This window comes from Pristiophorus japonicus, chromosome 22 (genome assembly GCF_044704955.1).
Source record: "Pristiophorus japonicus isolate sPriJap1 chromosome 22, sPriJap1.hap1, whole genome shotgun sequence".
In the NCBI taxonomy this organism is placed as follows: Eukaryota; Metazoa; Chordata; class Chondrichthyes; family Pristiophoridae; genus Pristiophorus; species Pristiophorus japonicus.
Genome location: NC_091998.1, coordinates 8,441,195 through 8,461,356, shown reverse-complemented (window position 1 = coordinate 8,461,356; position 20,162 = coordinate 8,441,195). Strand labels below are relative to the sequence as shown.

General features: G+C 44.0%; 1 protein-coding gene across 12 annotated transcripts in view; it reads left to right on the top strand.

Moving 5' to 3' along the window:
* p4ha1b (prolyl 4-hydroxylase, alpha polypeptide I b) overlaps window positions 1-20,162 on the top strand; it is a 103,750-nt gene that overhangs the window by 74,419 nt on the left and 9,169 nt on the right. For 10 of the 12 annotated variants that reach the window (XM_070865583.1, XM_070865589.1, XM_070865590.1 and 7 more), the window contains 4 exons: window positions 5,560-5,659; window positions 10,150-10,203; window positions 13,069-13,134; window positions 18,448-18,516. In XM_070865583.1, the coding sequence (XP_070721684.1) occupies window positions 5,560-5,659; window positions 10,150-10,203; window positions 13,069-13,134; window positions 18,448-18,516 (289 nt within the window). Of the gene's footprint in view, window positions 1-5,559; window positions 5,660-6,519; window positions 6,548-10,149; window positions 10,204-10,271; window positions 10,326-13,068; window positions 13,135-18,447; window positions 18,517-20,162 lie in introns of those variants that run through there. The other 2 variants (XR_011588351.1, XM_070865581.1) reach the window with 2 other exon arrangements.

Here is a 20,162-nt window from a genome sequence, read left to right as displayed (position 1 = left end):
TATGCAGTTGTGAGCCAAGTGGATGAACTGGTAATGTGTAGTGTGATAAATCATTTGCTAATAAACCAACCCGTTCTTAATAGTAATGTGTTGCTATGAATTCTTAAGCAAAGAACCCATGAAGCAAATACATTACAGGTCTCTTGCCATGGCTGGTTGATTAGTTATTGCACCCTGACCATAGTTTACAATATTTAGTTTAGATTGGGTGGAGAGTGAAAGACTCCACGGTGACTGAACATTACACTTCTGTACACTTGGGAGGTTATATTAGCTGTCCATCAAAAACAGCTTCTTCAATTATCAGACATTTGGCTTCAGTGTGTTTTCTGTTGTGCCACAATTGATTCTGGCCGGTGATGGGCATCAGTAAGTAAGGCTTGTGTTCAGAAAGCTACCTTGCGAGCCCCGGCATTCACTGGTATTGACACCTAATGATTGTCTGTAGGAGAGTTTCACTTGTTCTTGGCTTGACTGGCTGAATGGAACAGACATCGGGGAGAGGGCACAGGAAGAGTAGGAATTAACTTGGGCATTCTGTGAAACACTACAGAGGAAAGAAAACCCTAACGTTAAGTCTACACGCCAGGTTTTTGCGACCTTGCTGCCTGATGGAAGACGGAAGACAAAAGCGTTGACAAATGACAAACATATTTAATAAATGGGCTAGGTGAGGAAAAGTTTAGCTGCCTTTGACTGCTCACGGTAACATTTCAGGTGCTGGTGAGGAAGCAGCTATTCCATCTTAATATCGCTACAGGTTCGTTTTAGGTTGGAAGTCTTAGGATTTTATAAACAAAGGAGCAGTTTTTTTGTACATCTAGCTAAATGCGTCTGCAGGAGGTTATAGTTTCCATGAGTGGAAAAAAAAGAAAGACTTGCATTTATATAGCACCTTTCATGATCACTGGAAGTACCAAAGCGCTTTACAGCCAATTAAATACTTTTTGAAGTGTAGTCACTGTCGTAATGTAGGAAATGCGGCAGCCAATTGACGCACAGCAAGCTCCCACAAACAGCAATATGACAATGACCAGATAATCTGTTTTTGTTATGTTGATTGATGGATAAATATTAGCCAGGACACTGGAGATAACTCCCCTGCTCGTCTTCGAAATAGTGCCATGGGATCTTTTACATCCACCCGAAAGAGCAGGTTTAATGTCTCATCCGAAAGACGGTTCAGCGCTCCCTCAGCACTGCACTGAGGAGTGTCAGCCAAGATTTTTGTGCTCAAGTTCCCGGAGTGAGACTTGAACCCACAACCTTCTGACTCAGAAGCGAGGGTACTATCCACTGAGCCACAGCTGACGATAAACTTTGGTATTTGTGAAAGTAGCAACAAGCTCCATTATAACTAATTATTAGTGAATAAAGTTTGAAAATTGGCTCCAGTTTAATGTTCTTTGCTGCAAAAAAGTTCTGTCATGAGAGAACCATAACCTGAAAGTGGAATAAAGGAAGGCTGGTGCAGGGCACTGGAGATCCAGTGTGCTAGAATAGGGGTTTGCACTCTCGATTCCTGGGGTAAGTCATTTATTATCTGGCATTTGTGCTGCCTCCGTGTAAAATTGTAACACAAGGACAGCAAATTACATGACACATGGTAAATGTAGAAATTCATGGTGTATTGCATCATGCCAAATCATTTCATCCGAGCACTTTCAAGACAAACCCTTGATCTCAGCTATGCCATTGAAGTGAGTCATGGAGAAAAGACAGGAACTCACCCTGGGGTATCGGCTGCACCCTTGCAGGAGCCCAGTTACAGTGCAGCATTTGCCAAGGACCCACAGCAACAGATTGGCTGCCTCACACCTCCACTAAAGAAAGTATTTCATGTGCTGCAGTAAATGTTTAAGATGCACCTTAAATTATGTGGTAACTAACTGGGCTGGTTATTTTGAAATTTGATGGCTCATGTCGATCTTTTGTCCTCCATTATTTCTCTTCGACAGCAAGAACAACACCTATTTATATAGCGCCTTTAACATAGTAAAAAGCCCCAAGGCGCTTCACAGGAGTGTTACAATACAAAATTTGACACCAAGCCACATGAGATATTAGGGCAGATTTGTTCAAAGTGGTAGGTTTTAAGGAGCGTCTTAAGGGAGGAGAGAGAGGCAGAGATTTAGGGAGGGAATTCCAGAGCTTGGGGCCCAGGCTGCCAATGGTGGAGCAATTAAAATCAAGGATGCGCAAGAGGCCAAATTTAGAGGAGCGCAGCTATCGGGGCACCACAGTACTCCTCTTGCTTGGACCCCCCCAAATCAGTGGGGCCCATTTCAGCCCATCTGGAGGCCGTTGTGTCTCATCTCACCTGGCACACCGATTTCCCCAGCGCTACACTGGGTCCTGAATGAACCCAGGGAAGCGGGAACTCCCAGCTTTGCTCTCCCTAGCCACAATTCCATGGTAACGTCTCCACAGTCCTTGTGGAGACAAAATCTCATCTTCACACTGAGGACGCCCTCCATCCTGTTGTGTGGCACCACCACTGTGCTAAATGGGATAGATTCAGAACAGATCTAGCAGCTCAAAGCTGGGCATCCATGAGGCGCTGTGGGCCATCAGCAGCAGCAGAATTGTATTCCACGACAATCTGTAACCTCATGGCTCGGCACATCCCTCACTCTGCCATTACCACAAAGCCAGGGGATCAACCCTGGTTCAATGAGGAGTGCAGAGGAGCATGCCAGGAGCAGCAGCAGCGTACCGAAAAATGAGGTCTCCGTTCCACCCCTTCACAAAGCAGGCCGTAAGATGGCAGAGCGCTGATGCAACTGGGTCCTGGCCATTTCCCGGGGGTTATACCAGTGAGTGTCAGAACCTTTGCATTTTGTTAACAAGCAGATTAACCTGGCCTCGTCTTGTCCCTCCAGTTAAGAGCTTGCACGTAATTGGATTGATAATTAGAAGGTTTATGAGCATACTGCCTCATTTCCTTGCAAAGACTGTTTGAATATATTTTAAGGATGGTGAATAGTTTGGCATGAATGATGCGGGTTGGCATATTTTGAGTATTGCTGTCTGCTGCACACGTACATTACAGATGGGGAATAATTCAGTGTGTTATGTAGCGTTCTGCAGTTGGCACAGATTAATTTGAACAGCTTAAGTTTCTTTTACTTTTTCTCCAATAGTCAGCTACGTGTCCATACAAGCAGTGCAGGCTCAGCAGTAGGCAGAATACTTTCAACAGCTGTTAAAAGTAGCTGAAAGAGAAGCACATAACCACCTTTAATCAAAAGCAATTGTCCTTAAAAGAAAAGGAAAGTCTGGTGGAATCTTTCTTTGTCCAGAGTACTCCTGCATTCTACGTAGAGAAATAATCAGACTCCTCATTGCTTTATTAACGGTCTCTGATTGAGCGGTCCCCATTTTCTTGGCACTGTGGAGAAACTCGAGTATGTTCACCCTCACCGATTGGGAACATCCCACATAGACTCGGGGGTGCTCCCCAACAGTGCATCACACCCTCAGTGATTTTAAGTTCACCACACATGACTTGGGTTCTAAGGTCCGTTCATTACGGGAATGAAATAGCTATTTATTTATGCTGGCACATGTTTTATTGTGCAGATTCCGCACATTTTTGATGGCTCTCCTTAAATGGTTTATCCTCCAGTGATTCCAGGCATCTGGATAAGACCAGTTTTCAGTAAACTCCTCGTACCTCTGAAGTTCCTTTTTACAAAATAGCTTTTTTACATGCGATGTGTCTGTGATGCATTTCTTAATACAATGAACAAGTTCATTTAATGCAGCCTTTGTTTGTTTTGTATTGTCCCTGCTTGCAGGTGGTAGAGTCTGGGTCCACAATACTTATTCAGAGTCAATAATGTAAAATGTCTGTGTAAATTGAACCCTTTTTTTTTAGTTCCCATTGATCTGTATAGGAAAGAACTTGTACCTTCTGCATCCTCAGGATCTCTCAAAGTGCTTCACAACAAGTAAAGCACTTTTAAAGTGTAATCACTATTGTAATTTGGGAAACGCGGTAGCCAATTTGCTACATGCAAGGTCTCTCAAACACCAGTGAGATAAATGATCAGATAATCTGTTTTTAGTGACGTTGGCTGAGGGATAAATATTGGGCCAGGCCAGGAATAGGGAAGAACTCCCCTATTCGTTGAATAGTGCCACTGAATCAATTATATCCACCTCTGAGGGCAGAGGGTGCCTTAATTTAACACCTCACCTAAAAGATGGCACCTTCAAAGATGCAGCACTCTCTCAATACTGCACTGAAGTACCAGCCTAGATTATGTGCTTGCATCTCTATAGTGGGGCTTGAAGCCACAAACCTCTGACTCAGGCAAAAGTTCTACCTCAAAGGTTGAATATTGTGATTGGGCTAAACAAAGGCCCCTTATTGCGCAGAAGTAGATAGTAACTTAATTACAACCGGATTGTAGTTACAGGTAAGTATTTTGCATGGAATTTTGATTTTTTTTAAACTGAAATTGAACATTTGTTCTAAGCAGGTTCCATTATAATTGCACACGGCCAGAAAATTAACTTTTTGCAAAGTTTTGAAATTTGATTTATTCTATAAAAACTGACCGTGTAAAGGGAGATGCAGCAACTTCACTACTGAACAATGTTAACATAGAGCAATTAATTCTTCATTGACTAAAAAATTGTAATCTTCTGTAAGTTTACTTTGTATGGCTTCTACTTTAGAGGGCCGATTACTGTAAGTGTTTGCTCTGCTTAATGTTGTGTTTTGCTCCCGCAGTTCAGGTCCACCTGGGTAACATTGCAGTGGCACCAGATTAATCTTTGAATCTTATCCATACTTGTAGACATACTCAGTGGCTGATACCATCTGAGATATGTGTGATTTTATTGCTCGGAATCCATGCCCTTGGGGACCAGTTGTGGAGCAATGTAGCTATCGTGGGTGGAAATGAATCTGCACCTCTATTCATCCGGATCTCCTTTCTGTGGACAAACCACCTTCTAGGAGGGGCCGTGGCCAATAAAGAGTAAATATACCGGGAGATTTCAAAGTTATTTGGTCTATTTGTAGTTGTACTATTTATAAAACTATTCAATTTTAAAAAATTCATTCACGGGATGTGGGCGTTGCTGGCAAGGACGGCATTTATTGCCCATCCCGAATTGCACTCGAGAAGGTGGTGGTGAGCCGCCTTCTTGAACCGCTGCAGTCCGTGTGGTGAAGGTGCTCCCACAGTGCTCTTGCAGAGGGAGTGTCAGGATTTTGACCCAGCGACGATGAAGGAACGGCCGATATATTTCCAAGTCAGGATGGTGTGTGACTGGGAGGGGAACGTGGAGGTGGTGGTGTTCCCATGCGCCTGCTGCCCTTGTCCTTCTAGGTGGTAGAGGTCACTTTTGTGCTACTCCACCTCTAGAACAGGCCAGGTTAAGTCTTTGAAGTACAGATATTCATGGCTATTTAGCTTTAAGCTCCTGCCCTTAATAGGATACCAGAATGCTGGTGGAAAAGATGTTATGGCAGATATATCAAGGGCAACTGCGGAAGCTATATAATGCACTAACTTGAACAAACTTTTTTTTGCCTCCGCTCAGTGCTTGGCTGTCAGGATATGAAGACCCTGTGGTTCATCGTATTAACCAGAGGATACAGGACATCACAGGGCTCGATGTTTCCACAGCAGAGGAGCTGCAGGTAGGTGTTGAGCTGAACTGTGTGCAAAAACATTTTATGGAAATGGACTTGAACCCTAATGAATAGGGAGGTGGGTATTGATCCCAATAGAAATGACTGTTATAGCCACGTGGCGTGTATGTGGAATGCAATATTAAAGATCGGGGTTCTCTAACAGTTTGGAATATGTGGCACAGCCATTTGTTTGTGAAAGCAATCAATGAAATGAAAGAATGGAATAGAGGTTCCCCAACTTCAGTAGCCAAAATAAAAGCAAAATATTGCGGATGCTGGAAAACTGAAATAAGAGAAAATGGTGGGAATGCTCAGCGGGTCGGGCAGCATCTGTGGCGAGGGAAACAGATTTAACGTCTCAGGTCGATGACCTTTAGTCAGGCCAGTAACGTCAACGCTGTTTCTCTCTCCACAGATGCTGCCTGACCCGCTGAGTGTTTCTCCTTATTTGTCTTTCCTCATTTCGGTAGCTAAGAGCTTGGCTCTTGTTGCAGACTTCAGTTACTAAGGAGTTGGGTAGTGTTCTCCCCTCCTCCCTACAACAATGGCTGAAGTGTTGGGTAGCATCAACCCACCTTTTTCGCCTCCCCACTTTTAATAGCCAGGATAAGGGATTAGAATTTCCAACTTCAATCGGTGTTGGGTATCATTCTCTCTCTTTCCCTTACATTCAACCTTAGTAGCCAAGGTGCTAAGTGATGAGTTGGGATTTCTCATTTGTTTCAGATATGTCCTTTCAGGCTATGTGGTGCAGTCCAACTGGTCGCTGCTGATTTTGTAGCGTTGGGTTTTGTGTATAAAGCAGTATATTTTTTCTCCTATATTTGGAAGGGCTCCTCTATTACTCTATACCTTTTCTCCAACAGGTCTTGCACTGTCAGTTAGGTTCTGTAGGTGAGTCTGCCCCTTAATTTTATACGGTACGTTTATAACCAGTACATCTGCATTGGTGCCTGAAATGTGGACACAAAGCCTTTGTGGCACAGGCCATGGCTCATGAAGTTAGGAGTGAAAGTTTTTCAGTCTTTTTAATCAACGCAGTTGTTCAGGGGGTGGGATGATCTCTAATACCAGCTGGGAAAAGTGATATCTGCACGGATTCTACTATACCGGTTAAAGGACTGTGAATTTTTTTTAAGCCTGAACAACATCCTTCAGGAGGAAAGAATTGAAAATTGGGAGGGATAGAAGGTCTGTTCAGACCAGAGTTTCTGCTGCAAATTACCATCATAAAACTGCACTTTATTGGATTCTGTATGAACCTTGAATTTTATTTCTAATAAGTAAACCAAAAGCATTTGTGAAGAAAGTACACTTGACACAGTAGAAATCTTTCAAGAGAGACGCTTGACAAAGCTTTTCATTTTGGCCAAACATTCTCATTAAATGAACCATTAAAACTCTGTATAAGAAAGTAATTTGTCCTATAACTACTCCTAGAATGAATTTTGTTAACAACAAATTTACATTGGCTGATCAAATTATGCCACTTAACCCATTAGAGGGGCACTGCCTTCAGAGAGCTTTGAGGACTCCGGGTAAACCCTGGGAATGGATAAGAAACTGGCCAACGGGTAGGAAATGGCATGTACTCATTAGAGACTCGGGCTGGATTTTAGGCGCTTCTGTTTTCGGGGCGAAAACGGAGGCGGGGCGGGAAAGTTCGCAGCCGGGAATAGTTTGCGCTTTGGGAAGGAAGTTTGGGCATCTGGGCCCTGTGTCAGGGGGCGCAGCACGAAGGGAGGCGTTGTACACCTCTCGTGTGTGAGGATGGGAAACTCCCGAACTAAAGTGCCGGGCCTTATGCGCTCCGAGAGAGGCCCGGGGGTGGGGGGGAGACACCTTAAAAAAAACAACATTCCCACATTGCCCACACTATCACAACACATCAGTAAAAAAAAAATTAAAAGAACAAAGACTCGCATTTACCTGCGGAGTACTTTAACCTCTCTCCCCGCTGCCACACTGATTTCCCGGGCGGTCATTGCACTTCCGGGCGGACAGACCGGGCAAATGGCCAAACTCCTGCCGGTGTCGCAACCAGAGCCGTTGCACACCCAGCGCAGCTCTTCCCGCCGGTGCTGCTCCGCACCGCCACAAAAGCCAACCAGAGGATCACGGCAGGGCGCAGGAGACCTCGCCGCCCCCTTTCATACCACTCCGGGGCGAAACCTGCAGTGCAAAGGACTGGGAAATCCAGCCCTTTATGTTAGGAGTGGGCTGGTGGGGGATTGGGGAGAGAAGTACTGAGTGGGTTGCCTCAGGGCTCGGCATTCGAGCCGCTTTTGTTTCTAATTTACATGAATGACCTGGACTCAAACCCGATGCCAAGTGGTCAAACGGTGATACCAAACTAGGAGGACCGGCAGTTCAGCAATTGCTCAATGAGTTGGGCAAAAATATGTAACTGGGCAGAACAGTGGCGGATGAAATGCAGTGCAGACAAGTGTAAAATGCTACACATAGGAAGGAAAAATAGATGGCGAGCATAGTCTGTTGAATTAGCTAAGGATGATGCTGAAAGAGACCTAGAAGTCTTGGTAGCGTTGATGCTATGGCAACCAATTTTGGAGCAGCAAGACCAATGGGATGTTGAACCACACAGCCAAAAGAGCGGAATATTAGTTAGAGGAGTTAATGCTTAAACGATATAGCGCTCTGGACAGATTGCACCTTGAATACTGCCTCCAGATCTGGTCACCAAGAAATAAGAGATGACACATGAGGCTGATCCCCAATGTCCGAGGTCTGAATTATGAGAAAAGGCTGGAGAAACTTGGGCTTTTCAGCCAGAAAGGAGATATCTCAGAGGTGACCGTATAGAGGTATATTAGATTATTAATGCTATAGAAAAAGTTAACCCTGAATATTACTTGGAATTAAACTACATAAAATGATGATTCTACTTCCTTTCCATATTGCTGATAATGCTCCACTCCCAACCCATCGCAGCTGCCTGTAGTCGGATGTGGCTCAGTGTTTCCCGCAAAGCAAACTGTGTTAGCATCGACATCAACAGAGTGTCAAGATCTCTGCTGTCTTTTAGAACCTTATTAATGGATTTGCTGGAAGTAGGAACTCATTCCATTAAATTTACAATATTGCTAATCTAAAACAGCCAGAGGAAAGCTTCTCCCATCACTAAATAACGCTCGCACATCAAGATATAATCCAGGACTTTCAATCGACAAGCCAACAGTGTTTTAAGATGAATTTCACTTCAGAGATTTGTGCTTTTCATGAGAGCCTCTTGCAAACTTAAATATTTGATCTGATGGCCCCAGCATTTATTCACATCGATAACTAGTTGTCACAAGCGGTAACGGATTATTAATATTCTCTTTTTTTATACAACCACAGTCCACGAGTGGGAATAAAATACCATTGCAGTAGACTAGGCTCAATTTTAATTCCCCGAGAGCCCGCGTGCATTGTGTTAATCCCTAAAGGTAAGAGTTGCCTTATACATGGGATCTATACATGGACCAACATTAGTACCTGAAAATGGCGATTTCCTCAGCTGTTGCTCTCCCCTACCCTACCCATCCAGCACTGTGATATTTAACTAGCAATGCTCCCACCTAACCAGCTCCTGCTGATGATTTAGAGACAACCCAGTTACAGTAGGTGCGGGTTGACATTTAAAACCACCATCGGCAGCCAGCATTGAAATTGGAGGGAGAGTTGCCATTTAAATCTCTCTGGGCTGGAGGAGCAAGGCTGATAGGGCTGCACTGATTGAACTGCGAAAGAATGGAGAATATATTTTGTCATAGCCAGTCAACACAAAGGTAAGGATTTTGGGTGGAATGAAGCTGGATTTTCCAGTTGATAAACTATTTGAAATAAATGTGAAAAAACGGCAACTGAAAAGTTCATACTTCTGACAGGTGACCATTTTTCACACGTCATTTTAAACACGAGAAAGCAAGATTTCACCTCTTGTGGTTTTATTTTATTTCTAAGTCCAAATCCATCATTATTGTGAGTACTTGTTTGAAGTACTATCAGAAGACACACAGCCAATCTTTCTGTTTGTGGTTTAGTTTGGGATCGTTTAACAGAGAGTAAGCTTGTCTATGCCAGGAACTTTAATCATGTCCATGAATGCTATTTGACACAGGAGAAAGCCCAGCTGTGAAACAGTTGCTGCCATGATATAACCCTGAGTATATGCAATATCCCCAACTCTGTTAATGCCAAAAAAATGCAGCTACATTTCCTGAGACCAGCCACAGAGAACAAAACTGTTGGATTCTGTTTGAGCAGATGTCTAACCCGATAATATTAGTGGAATGAAAGTACAGTGCAAAAGTTCCACATTCAGTTTGAAGACACTGTTGGACGAGCCGTAGGTCATTATTGGTGTTAAGCCTGTGCACCACCTGGCCGGAGAATGTGCTTTTTCACTGTACAGTAATCCTGTGTCTAACGCTCAGTGCGTGTGAAATGTTGAGCATTTGACTAGTTCTGTCTGACTTCTCATTTTGCCGTAGGTGGCCAATTATGGGGTTGGGGGCCAGTACGAGCCCCACTTTGACTTTGGACGGGTAAGTGTGTTGTCACTTTTTTTCAGCTTTCTTTTTTTTTTTTCCCCCTCCGTCTGTTTGTTTTCCAGGTGGCTAATTATGGCGTGGGAGGGCAGTATGAGCCCCACCATGACTTTGCACGGGCAAGTAGAGTCACAGAAGCTGCAACTATTACAAAGCTTTCTGCTTTTTAATAGGTTTGGCTGAGTAAGATAGCCCTAATCAATAATGTTGCATGATCAGGGCGTCATCTTATTTGGGAAAATCATATTAATTGATCAATATATAATTGCAATATTTTATCACTGCATGCCAGGTGATGGATTTACATCACAAAATTCAGAAACCAATATAAGCCAACGATTCACCGCGCACAGTGAGTTGGGGAGACAGGTTCCATGTATTTTTGGAGAAGGGAAGAGTGTAGGTTGTTTTTTTTTTGCTACAGTAAAGGGGAAAGTCCAGAAGTTTAAAATTAGCACTGGCCACAACTTTGACATGGCTGCTAATTTATTGAGAGTATTGTAATGTGTATTGTCAACCCCCTGTACGTTAAACCCATCAAACCTCTGGTGAGAGCAGTACAGTACTTTTAAAACAAAAAAACATTTTTAATAATAATTTATTCATTTCTGGGATGTATATATCACTAGAAAGGCCGGCATTTATTGTCCATGAGAAGGTGGTGAAGGTACTCCCACAGTTGAAGTTTGGTACAACTGAGTGGCTCTCTAGGCCATTTCAGAGGGCAGTTAAGAGTCAAGCACATTGCTGTGGGTCTGGAGTCACATATAGGCCAGACCGGGTAAGGGCAGCAGATTTCCTTCCCTAAAGCCCATTAGTGAACCAGATTGGTTTTATGACAATGTGGTAGTTTCATGATGCTAGCTTTTTAATTCCAGATTTTTAAAAAAATGAACTGAATTTAAATTCCCCGGCTGCCGCAGTGGGATTTAAACTCGCGTCTCCGGATCATTAGTCCCGGCCTCTGGATTACTAGTCGAGTGACATAGCCACTATGCTACTGTACCCGTAGTGAAGGTATGCCATGCCATTCCGCTGTCTTAAGAACAAGTGTGTAGAAAATCTGCAATTTGTCAATAAGTCTTTTGACAAGTAAAGTCCAACACAGTCTGACCAAAGAACTGTGTACGAGATCAGTACAATATTTGGCTTCTGTGATCTGTAGACTGTTCCGCTTTCTACAATTTCTTTTTCAATTACATTTTGCTTCATTTTTCTAATGAAGTTTTTTCATGGCGCAGTGATAGATCTTTTATATAGTTATTGATCAATACATCCATCAATGCTGACGTACTTGATTAATACATTGATTAAAATAAACTTGGCAAGAATCCAGCCGTTTGCTCTATAATTCCTATGTTCTTCCTAATTTGGGTCTAATGTTTTTATTGTGGGCATGCATCACTGGGACATTCTCCCTTTAAGACTTCAGCACAATATATGAGCTGCGTTAGTCATATGATTTCCCAATCCTGTTTTGTGAAGTGTATGTAAATTTCAGGCTGCAAGAAATGTTGAAGATTGTTCTGTGGCCATGCCAGCATGTGGCTTCGAGAGCATGGCATCTGGGGTGCACTAGGTGTCGAGAGTTTATTGAGCCCAGTACCCTTAGAGAGAAAAAATGGCAACATTACTCACATTCTACTGGGTGTGTTATGGCGGAGGTGAATATTCATAATGGGTTGGGGGAAGCTGTGCTCTGGTTGTTTGCTATGATCACTATTTAAAAAATAATTAATTGATCTGTCGAGAGTTATAGAGAGCGGGCAGGGAAGTGGAGTTAAGGCCAAGATCAGATCAGCCATGATCTTATTGAATGGCGGAGCAGGCTCGAGGGGCCAAACGGCCAACTCCTGCTCCTATTTCTTATGCAAATAATGTTTGTGTTAATTTATATCTGTGTTATAAATATATCATTAATAGATTTGAAAGAAGATTTCAGCGTGAATTGTAGTGAGCAACTGATTTCTGATTTTTTTTCAATGGAGTGAATATGAAATAATAAATGTAGGCAGGAAATTAATGCAGAAATTGAATGTTGTAGTGAAAGTATCACTGTCTGAATATGCAGACGGTGTGTTTCACAGAAAGAGACTATTAACGGGTAAGCGCTTATATTTTACAGCCCAGCTGTAGTAACAGTACGATGCTGAAGCTCTTTTTTGCCCTCCATTACTGTGTTGTGGGTCTTCCAGTCAGGCGTATTTCCCTGATACTCCTCCCAAGATAGTGCTTTCGGATGAAGGCCAATAAAGTATGTGATTGTTGAAGATGTCCGTTCTTGGATTAGATTTCACCTTCGCGGCGTGTCTGGAAGATTGCAGTGTTTAGGCCTAAGGGAAAATAAAGTGCATGGTTGACTTAAATGAGAAGCTTTCAAGGAAAAATAACATGGTTTTAAAAAAAAAAAATGCATATGAATGGTGAGGGGAGCGGTGGCTAGGAAAGTACAGAGTGTGGAAGCAGAATGGGGCCCAGAGGTAGCAGGGTGCAGAGGTGGAATCAAACCCCAATTTAATTTAGTACTGGGTGTTACTTGGAAAACCTACCAGATTTGATGCATGGCTTGATTTTGCTTGTTCTGTAGTGCGCTGCCAGAAAGAATTGCTCTGATCCTCATATTTAGGTCTGCAAGGATCTAATATGTTTACGTGCAGTTGCTTTGTCTGCTACTATAGAGGAGGGGTGAATCGGTTCGTCAAAGCAATTACGGGTTAGTGCCTCTGTTTAAAATAGCAGAGAAAGGAATTGTACATAAATTCATCATGTAATCATCATTAATCCTGGCACAGTAGCATTTCATGGCCTATATTATAGACATTGCAACAACAGCAACTTTTAAACATTCTTTTCTTTATATAGAAAGATGAACCCGATGCTTTCAAAGAGCTGGGCACTGGGAACAGGATTGCTACCTGGTTATTTTACGTAAGTACAACCCGTTCGATACTCGTTTGATTGAACAGTAACAGTTAATTCAGAAATGAGATAAGAGAGAATGCTGGAAATCTCAGCGGGTCAGGCAGCATCTGTGAAGAGAGAAACAGAGTTAACGTTTCGGGTCGATGACCCTTCGTCAGAACTGGCTAAAGTTCGAACTGTAACAGATTCTTAAGGAAGTGCAAGGGACCTGGAAAGGCGCAATATAACTCGCAAGTCTTTTATGTCGCAACAGTGCTGCCGGTTTCCTGAAGTGCAGGCCAAATGCAAACCTGTTTGGATGCATTTAAGACCCGAGTGTGGCACTCTGGAATGTTTACTCTCGTTTTGCCGGGTGTTCATGCTCCAGCACGCTGTGATACGACACAAATTGCATCCATAACTTTCTCCGACTTGCACTTCAATGGCACCTTTATCTGTCAGAAAAAGTTTCCAAAGTAATTTTCAGAAAAGGGGGTTCCAACACCAAGCAAAAGTTTGGTAAGAACGTAAGAAATAGGAGCGGGAGTCGTCCATTTGGCCCCTTGCACCTGCTCCGCCATGCAATAAGATCATGGCTGATCTTCTACCTTGACTCCACTTTCCTGCACTGTCCCCACATCCCTTGATTCCCTCAATATCCAACAGGGTTGAGTAAGAGGGTTCAGCAGTTGACTAAAGGCAGGGCTGAAGAATTGGGTTTTGAAAATGATTAGAAATGAGGCACAGCGGAGGAGCTAAGGGTAGGAAGGGAATTCCAGAGCTCAGGGGCACCAACACTGAAAGATCTGCCACTGCCGATAGCTGGATCAGAGTTGGAAGAGCGCGTGAGAGAGCTGCGAGATAGAAAGTTGCAGAGGTAGGGTGGAACAAGGTCACAGAGCCCACTATCGGTGTCGGTTGAGGCTGGATGTATTCCCTAAAGAGTCACTGCCAGGGTTGTTGATCTGCACTGTGCCATTCCAAACTGCCTAAAAGGGGAGGGCAGCTGACTACTCTCTTGGCCAGGGGATGTTGCATGGAATGAAGTGTCAGTGGTAGCTGGTTCTAACTTTCGGATGAGACGTTAAACTGAGGCCCCCCATCTGCCTGTTCGGGTGGATGTGAAAAATGCCCTAGCACTGTTTGAAGAACAGGAAGTGTTCTCCTGGTGCCCTAGCCAACATTTACCCATCAACCAACCCCAGCAAACAAAAACCGATTTAACCAATCGTTTGTCTCATTGTTGTATATGAGATCCTGCTGAGTGCAAATTGGCTGCCGTGTTTGTCTACATTACAGCAGTGACTACACTTCAGAAATATATGGCTGTGAAGTGCTGTGGGATTTACTGAGGTCTTGAAGGGAGTTACATAAATGAAACTTAATTCTTCCTTCAAACGGTCAATTCCAAAATTGAAGAGGAATCTGAAATTTGAGGTCCTTCAGAATAAGGATTCTTCTTTGAGGATCGTGAATCTTTGGAATTCTCTACCTCAGAAAGCTGTGGAGGCTGGGTTATTAAAGTGGAGAGGAACCGATTTTTGAACCCACAACCTTCTGACTCAGAGGCGAGTGTGATATAAACAGATCAGAATCCAAGTTAGCTAGTTACAGAAGCTAGCCCATGAATTTCAACGCCAATTTTGAGGATTGCTTTAAATTCGTTCCGGGGATATGGGCATCGCTGGCAAGGCCGGCATTTATTGCCTGTTCCTAATTGCCCTCAAGAAGGTGGTAGTGAGCCACCTTGAACCGCTGCAGTCTTAGTGCTGACTTGTTCCGAGTCAGAAGTTTGTGGGTTCAAAAATCTTGTCTATCTCCACCTTAAATATATTCGATGACCCAGCCTCCACTGCTCTCTGGGGTAGAGAATTCCAAAGATTCACAACCCTCTGACGGAAGAAATTCCTCCTCATCTCCATTTTAAATGGACGACCCCTTATTCTGAAAGGTTCCTCTTCAATTTTAGATAAGGGAGTCGAGGGTTATGGGGGAGAGGGCAGGGAAGTGGAGTTGAGGACAAGATCGGATTAGCCATGATCTTATTGAATGGCGGAGCAGGCTCGAGGGGCCAAATGTCCTGCTCCTATTTCTCATGTTCTTATGATCAGTGTCAGACAGGTCTCAACCTAGCCTCCATACTGGCTGCCAGACGACATGTAGTTTTGATTTGGCAACTGATGATTTTAAATCAGCAAGAAAGTGCACTTTGACTCACAGTAACCAGTAACACATTATGCGCACGTGGTTTGGCAACATCCTTTCAACTTTTAAGAAGTGAACTTGACTTCTAATTGATGCCAAGACCCCCAGGTGAATTTTACTGTGAACTCTGCAAGATCAGGTAATAAAACCTGGGCTCGTATTAAACAGCAGCTGAAACCCAGCAGTGGTGGGGTGTTTCAAGTCCCGTCATCAAACGCAGAATCCTGTGGCACCTTTCACCACTTCAGGATGTCCCAACGCATTTTACAGCCAATGAAGTACTTTTGAAGTGTAGTCGCTTGTAATGTGGGAAATTGGGTACAAAGCATCTTGCCCTACTTGTTTCTTTGTTTTTGAGTGTGGGGTGGGGGGGTGGGAGTAGGAGAAAAGAGGAAACTAGATAATGTGGTGGTGCGTGTGCAATATATGACATTGCTCACGAGGAGCCATAGTCATGTGTCATTTCTAAGTGCAATGGGATAAGAGGTTGATGGGCAATGGGATCAGAGCAGGTGTAGTATATTTGCTTCATGGATTCTTTGCTTAAGAATTTATAGCAACACATTGCTATCAAGCACTAGTTGGTTTATTAACAAAGGTTTAACAATCACACTGCACGTTACCAGTTCATCCACCAGGCTCACAACTGCATACCTCATCGTGGATGACCTAGACTTAACTGACTGGGGTTTTATTGAGTCTTGTGAACATCACGCGACTGGCTAAGCCACTCACAATGTAACATCTCTACAAATCTTATATTACAATAGGCAGATGCAATTCAGTACTCATTGTGTAATTATTTTGATATTTGCCTTATAAATATCTATGTCCACATTTAGAATGGAAATTGCCCTTGTAAACATGTGGCGCTGTGATTTCAACCTCCCGTCAGTCTTGGCACTGCAGTGCCTCCACTGGCTGGAGAGTGTAATTCCATGTTTACAGGTGCAGGTTCTATTAAAAATGTAGAGATAGGAATTTGAAATGGAAACAAAGTTGAAGTGTGTACAATATATTTGTTATGTCTCTAATTAAACCACTGTAAACATTCACTACCACTGGCGCACAGTGGCTGCAGTGTGTACCATCTATAACACGCACTGCAGCAACTCGCCAAGGCTTCTTCAGCAGCACCTCCCAAACCCACGACTTCAACCACCGAGAAGGACGAGGACAGCAGGCACATGGGAACACCACCACCTCCAAGTTCCCCTTGAAGTCACACACACACACACCATCCTGACTTGGAAATATACCGGCCGTTCCTTCACCGTCGCTGGGTCAAAATCCTGGAACTCCCTCCCTAACAGCACTGTGGGAGCACCTTCACCACACGGACTGCAGCGGTTCAAGGCGGTGGCTCACCACCATCTTCTCGAGGGCAATTAGGAATGAGTAATAAATGCCAGCCTTGCCAGCGATGCCCATAAACCCGTAGCTTTTTTTTAATCCCTAAATTAACATTGAAATTCATGGGCTAACTTCTGTAACTAACTAACTTGGATTCGGATCTGTTTGTAGCACCCTCGCCTCTGAGTCAGAAGGTTGTGGGTTCAAGTCCCACTCCAGGGACTTGAGCACATAAATCCAGGCTGACACTCCCGGTGCAGTGCTGAGGAAACGCTGCACTGTCAGAGGTACCGTCTTTCAGACCGTCTGCTCTCTCAAATGAACGTAAAAGATCCCATGGCACTATTTCGAAGTAGAGCAGGGGAGTTATACATGGTACCCTGGCCAATATTTATCACTCAATCAACATAACAAAAACAGATTATCTGGTCATTATCACATTGCTGTTTGTGGGAGAATGCTGTGTGCAATTTGGCTGCCGCATTTCCCATAATACAACAGTGATTACACTCGCAAAAAAAGTACTTAATTGGCTGTAAAGCGCTTTGTGATGTCGCGAAAGACGCTATATAAATGCAAGTCTGTCTTTCTAATACAGTAGCGTACTGTAGCAAGGTTTATTTTCCTCTTTCATGTTGACAGTTTGGACATTTTCCTAGTTGGGCGAGATTTGCAACACTGCACTCTTTATATTTCTCTATTAGTTAATCAGGAACATGTGTAGCCTTCAAACCACATCAATGTGGACACACTGGCAACTTTCAAAGAAAAAAACTACTTGAATTTGTGCAGCTTTTGTATTGCAATGTTGAAATGTCTCCAGGCATTTTGCATTAATTGCGTTTGGTAATGGAATGACACTGTCGGCAAACATGAAAGAAAGAAGAAAGGCTTACATAGAAAATAGATGCAGGAGTAGGCCACCCAGCCCTTCGAGCCTGCACCGCCATTCAATAAGATCATGGCTGATCATTCCTTCAGTAACCCCGTTCATGCTTTCTCTCCATAACCCTTGATCCCTTTAGCCTCAAGGGCTTGCGTTTGTATAACGCATTTCACAACCTCGGGACATTCCAAAGCGCTTTACAGCCAATGAATTATTTTTGAAGTGCAGTCACTGTTGTAATGCAGGAAACGCGGCAGCCAAGTTGCGCACAGCAAGATCCCATAGGAAACAATATGACTGACCATATATTCTGTTTTTGTGATGTTGGTTGAGGGATAAATTGATGATTATTCTTCATCAGCAATGCCCCACTGATAGCAATGAGGTGAATGACCAGTTAGTCATCTGTCCCTATAGAATGAGAGGGGTGTGTCCCCTCTCTTTTCTTCCCTTCCTTCTCCCCTCCCAGAAATTCTTTTGACATATTGTATGTCCCCCCTCCCCTCCCCTTTTCCTTTACAAATCCTGTCCACCTGATAATCCTTTCATCCTCGACTTTTTGCAGTGGCATTGGCTGAGGGAGGGATGTTGGCAAGGACACCGAGAGAGTTAACTGCTCCTCTTCCAATAGTGCCACGAGATCATTACCATCCACCTGAACCACCAAAACAGGCAGGTGGGCTTCTAACGTCTTATCCAACGAACACATCAACTCGATCCTGATCCTTGAAGAAATATCAGACGTGGGAGAAAGATAAAATGCTGGCTGTTTGAGATTTTATTCTAGGCACAACAGTAACTGTACAAGCTGTTGAATAGACTTCTTTGAATTTGATGCAGTTCAGGAGGTATTTTCCATAGTTATTTTAATTTATTTGTTGATTTTATTCTGACAGATGAGTGATGTAGTAGCTGGAGGGGCCACAGTTTTCACTGAAGTCGGAGCGGCTGTGTGGCCACAGAAGGTATTGGTATTGATTTCTATCTCTCTTTCCTTCCTCCATCCAACACGCACATGCACACACCCACGTGTTCTCTCTCTCTCCCGCATGTGTTCTCTCTCGCTCGCACGCTCTTGCTCTCCCTTCCACTTGGTGCTCTTGCCTGCATTTGTGGTCTCTCTTGCCCTCTGGCTGTGTCACACCTTCGCCATCCACGTCTGTTCAACTCGGTGTCGTCCAAATGAAATGAGACAGCTAGAATTTGGGATTTGTATAATTGCTGATCAGCGGGTTCCACAGAGGCAAATTTCCGAGCAGACATGTAGCAAACGAACTGAGGCTTTTTGATGATCTAGTTAATGTCATGCTTCAATAATGAAGCTGTAATCTTCCTGGGATGAGAGGGCCGTCCTATGAGGAGAGATTGAGTAGAATGGGCCTATACTCTCTGGAGTTTAGAAGAATGAGAGGTGATCTCATCGAAACATATAGGATTCTCAGGGGGATTGACAAGATGATGCTGAGAGATTATTTCCCCTGGCTGGAACCAGGGGGCATAGACTCAGGATAAGGGGTCAGCCATTTAAGACTGAGATGAGGAGGACTTTCTTCACTGAGGGTTGTGAATCTTTGGAATTCTCTATCCCAGAGGGCTGTGGATGCTGAATCGTTCAGTATTCAAGACCGAGATCGGTAGATTTTTGGACTCTAGGGGAACGAAGGGATACGGGGATTGGGCAGGAAAGCGGAGTTAAGGTCAAAAATCAGCCATGATATTGAATGGTGGAGCAGGCTCAATGGGCAGTATGACCTACTCCTGCTCCTAGTTCTTATGGAAAGAGAGATGCATTGTAAGCATCAAGAAGTGGTGCAATCACAATAAGCTGTCCCGGTGAAAGAGGTGCTGGTGTGGACGACCATTCTTGTAGCACTGATGAAAGGGATCATACTGAAAAATAGTCTGAGCATAGCATTAAGGAGCAGAGCATATAGCAGGATGACCACAGAGTGTTTGGGCTTAGGTTTGTGCTCTACTTTTCTGCAGGGTGAGTTTCTATTCTTATCCAGGCCACTGCGGTGGGGGGGGGGAAGGTGGCAGGGATGTGGCATTGGGTAAACTAAACCAGGCACATGCAAGGCAGTCATACAAAGAGTTGGAGGGCATGAGGTTGTACTCTCAGCTCTCGAGTCAGCAGGTTGTGGGTTCAGATCCCACCTCGGGACTTGAGCACATAATGTAGGGTGACACATCAGTGCAGTACTGAAGGAGGGCGCAGCACGGGCCAATAGCGAGGCAGTGAGGTTGTGAGGCTCACATTGTGTATTATGAATTACACGTAGAGAGAGGTCCTGTGAGAGGGAGGAAGGAAGGAGGACAGTAGGGGTATGTTTGAGTTTGTGTGTGTGTATTGGCACATGCGACGGAGTCTGGTCTCCAGTCATCTTGGATCCCCTTGCCACTGGACCAAGACCTTGCTCCGTCAAGCCCGTGTGGTGGCTGGTGTGCAACGGCCGCCCCACGTTAAAAGAATTCACGCACAGGCATCTTCCACTGTTTAAAATGAGTTCATCAGTCACCTGAGTACTCATTTTTAGTGTGGAAGCAAGTCATCCTCGACCCCGAGGGACTGCCCGTGATGATGACTGAAGTAATGCAGTGTTATCAGAGG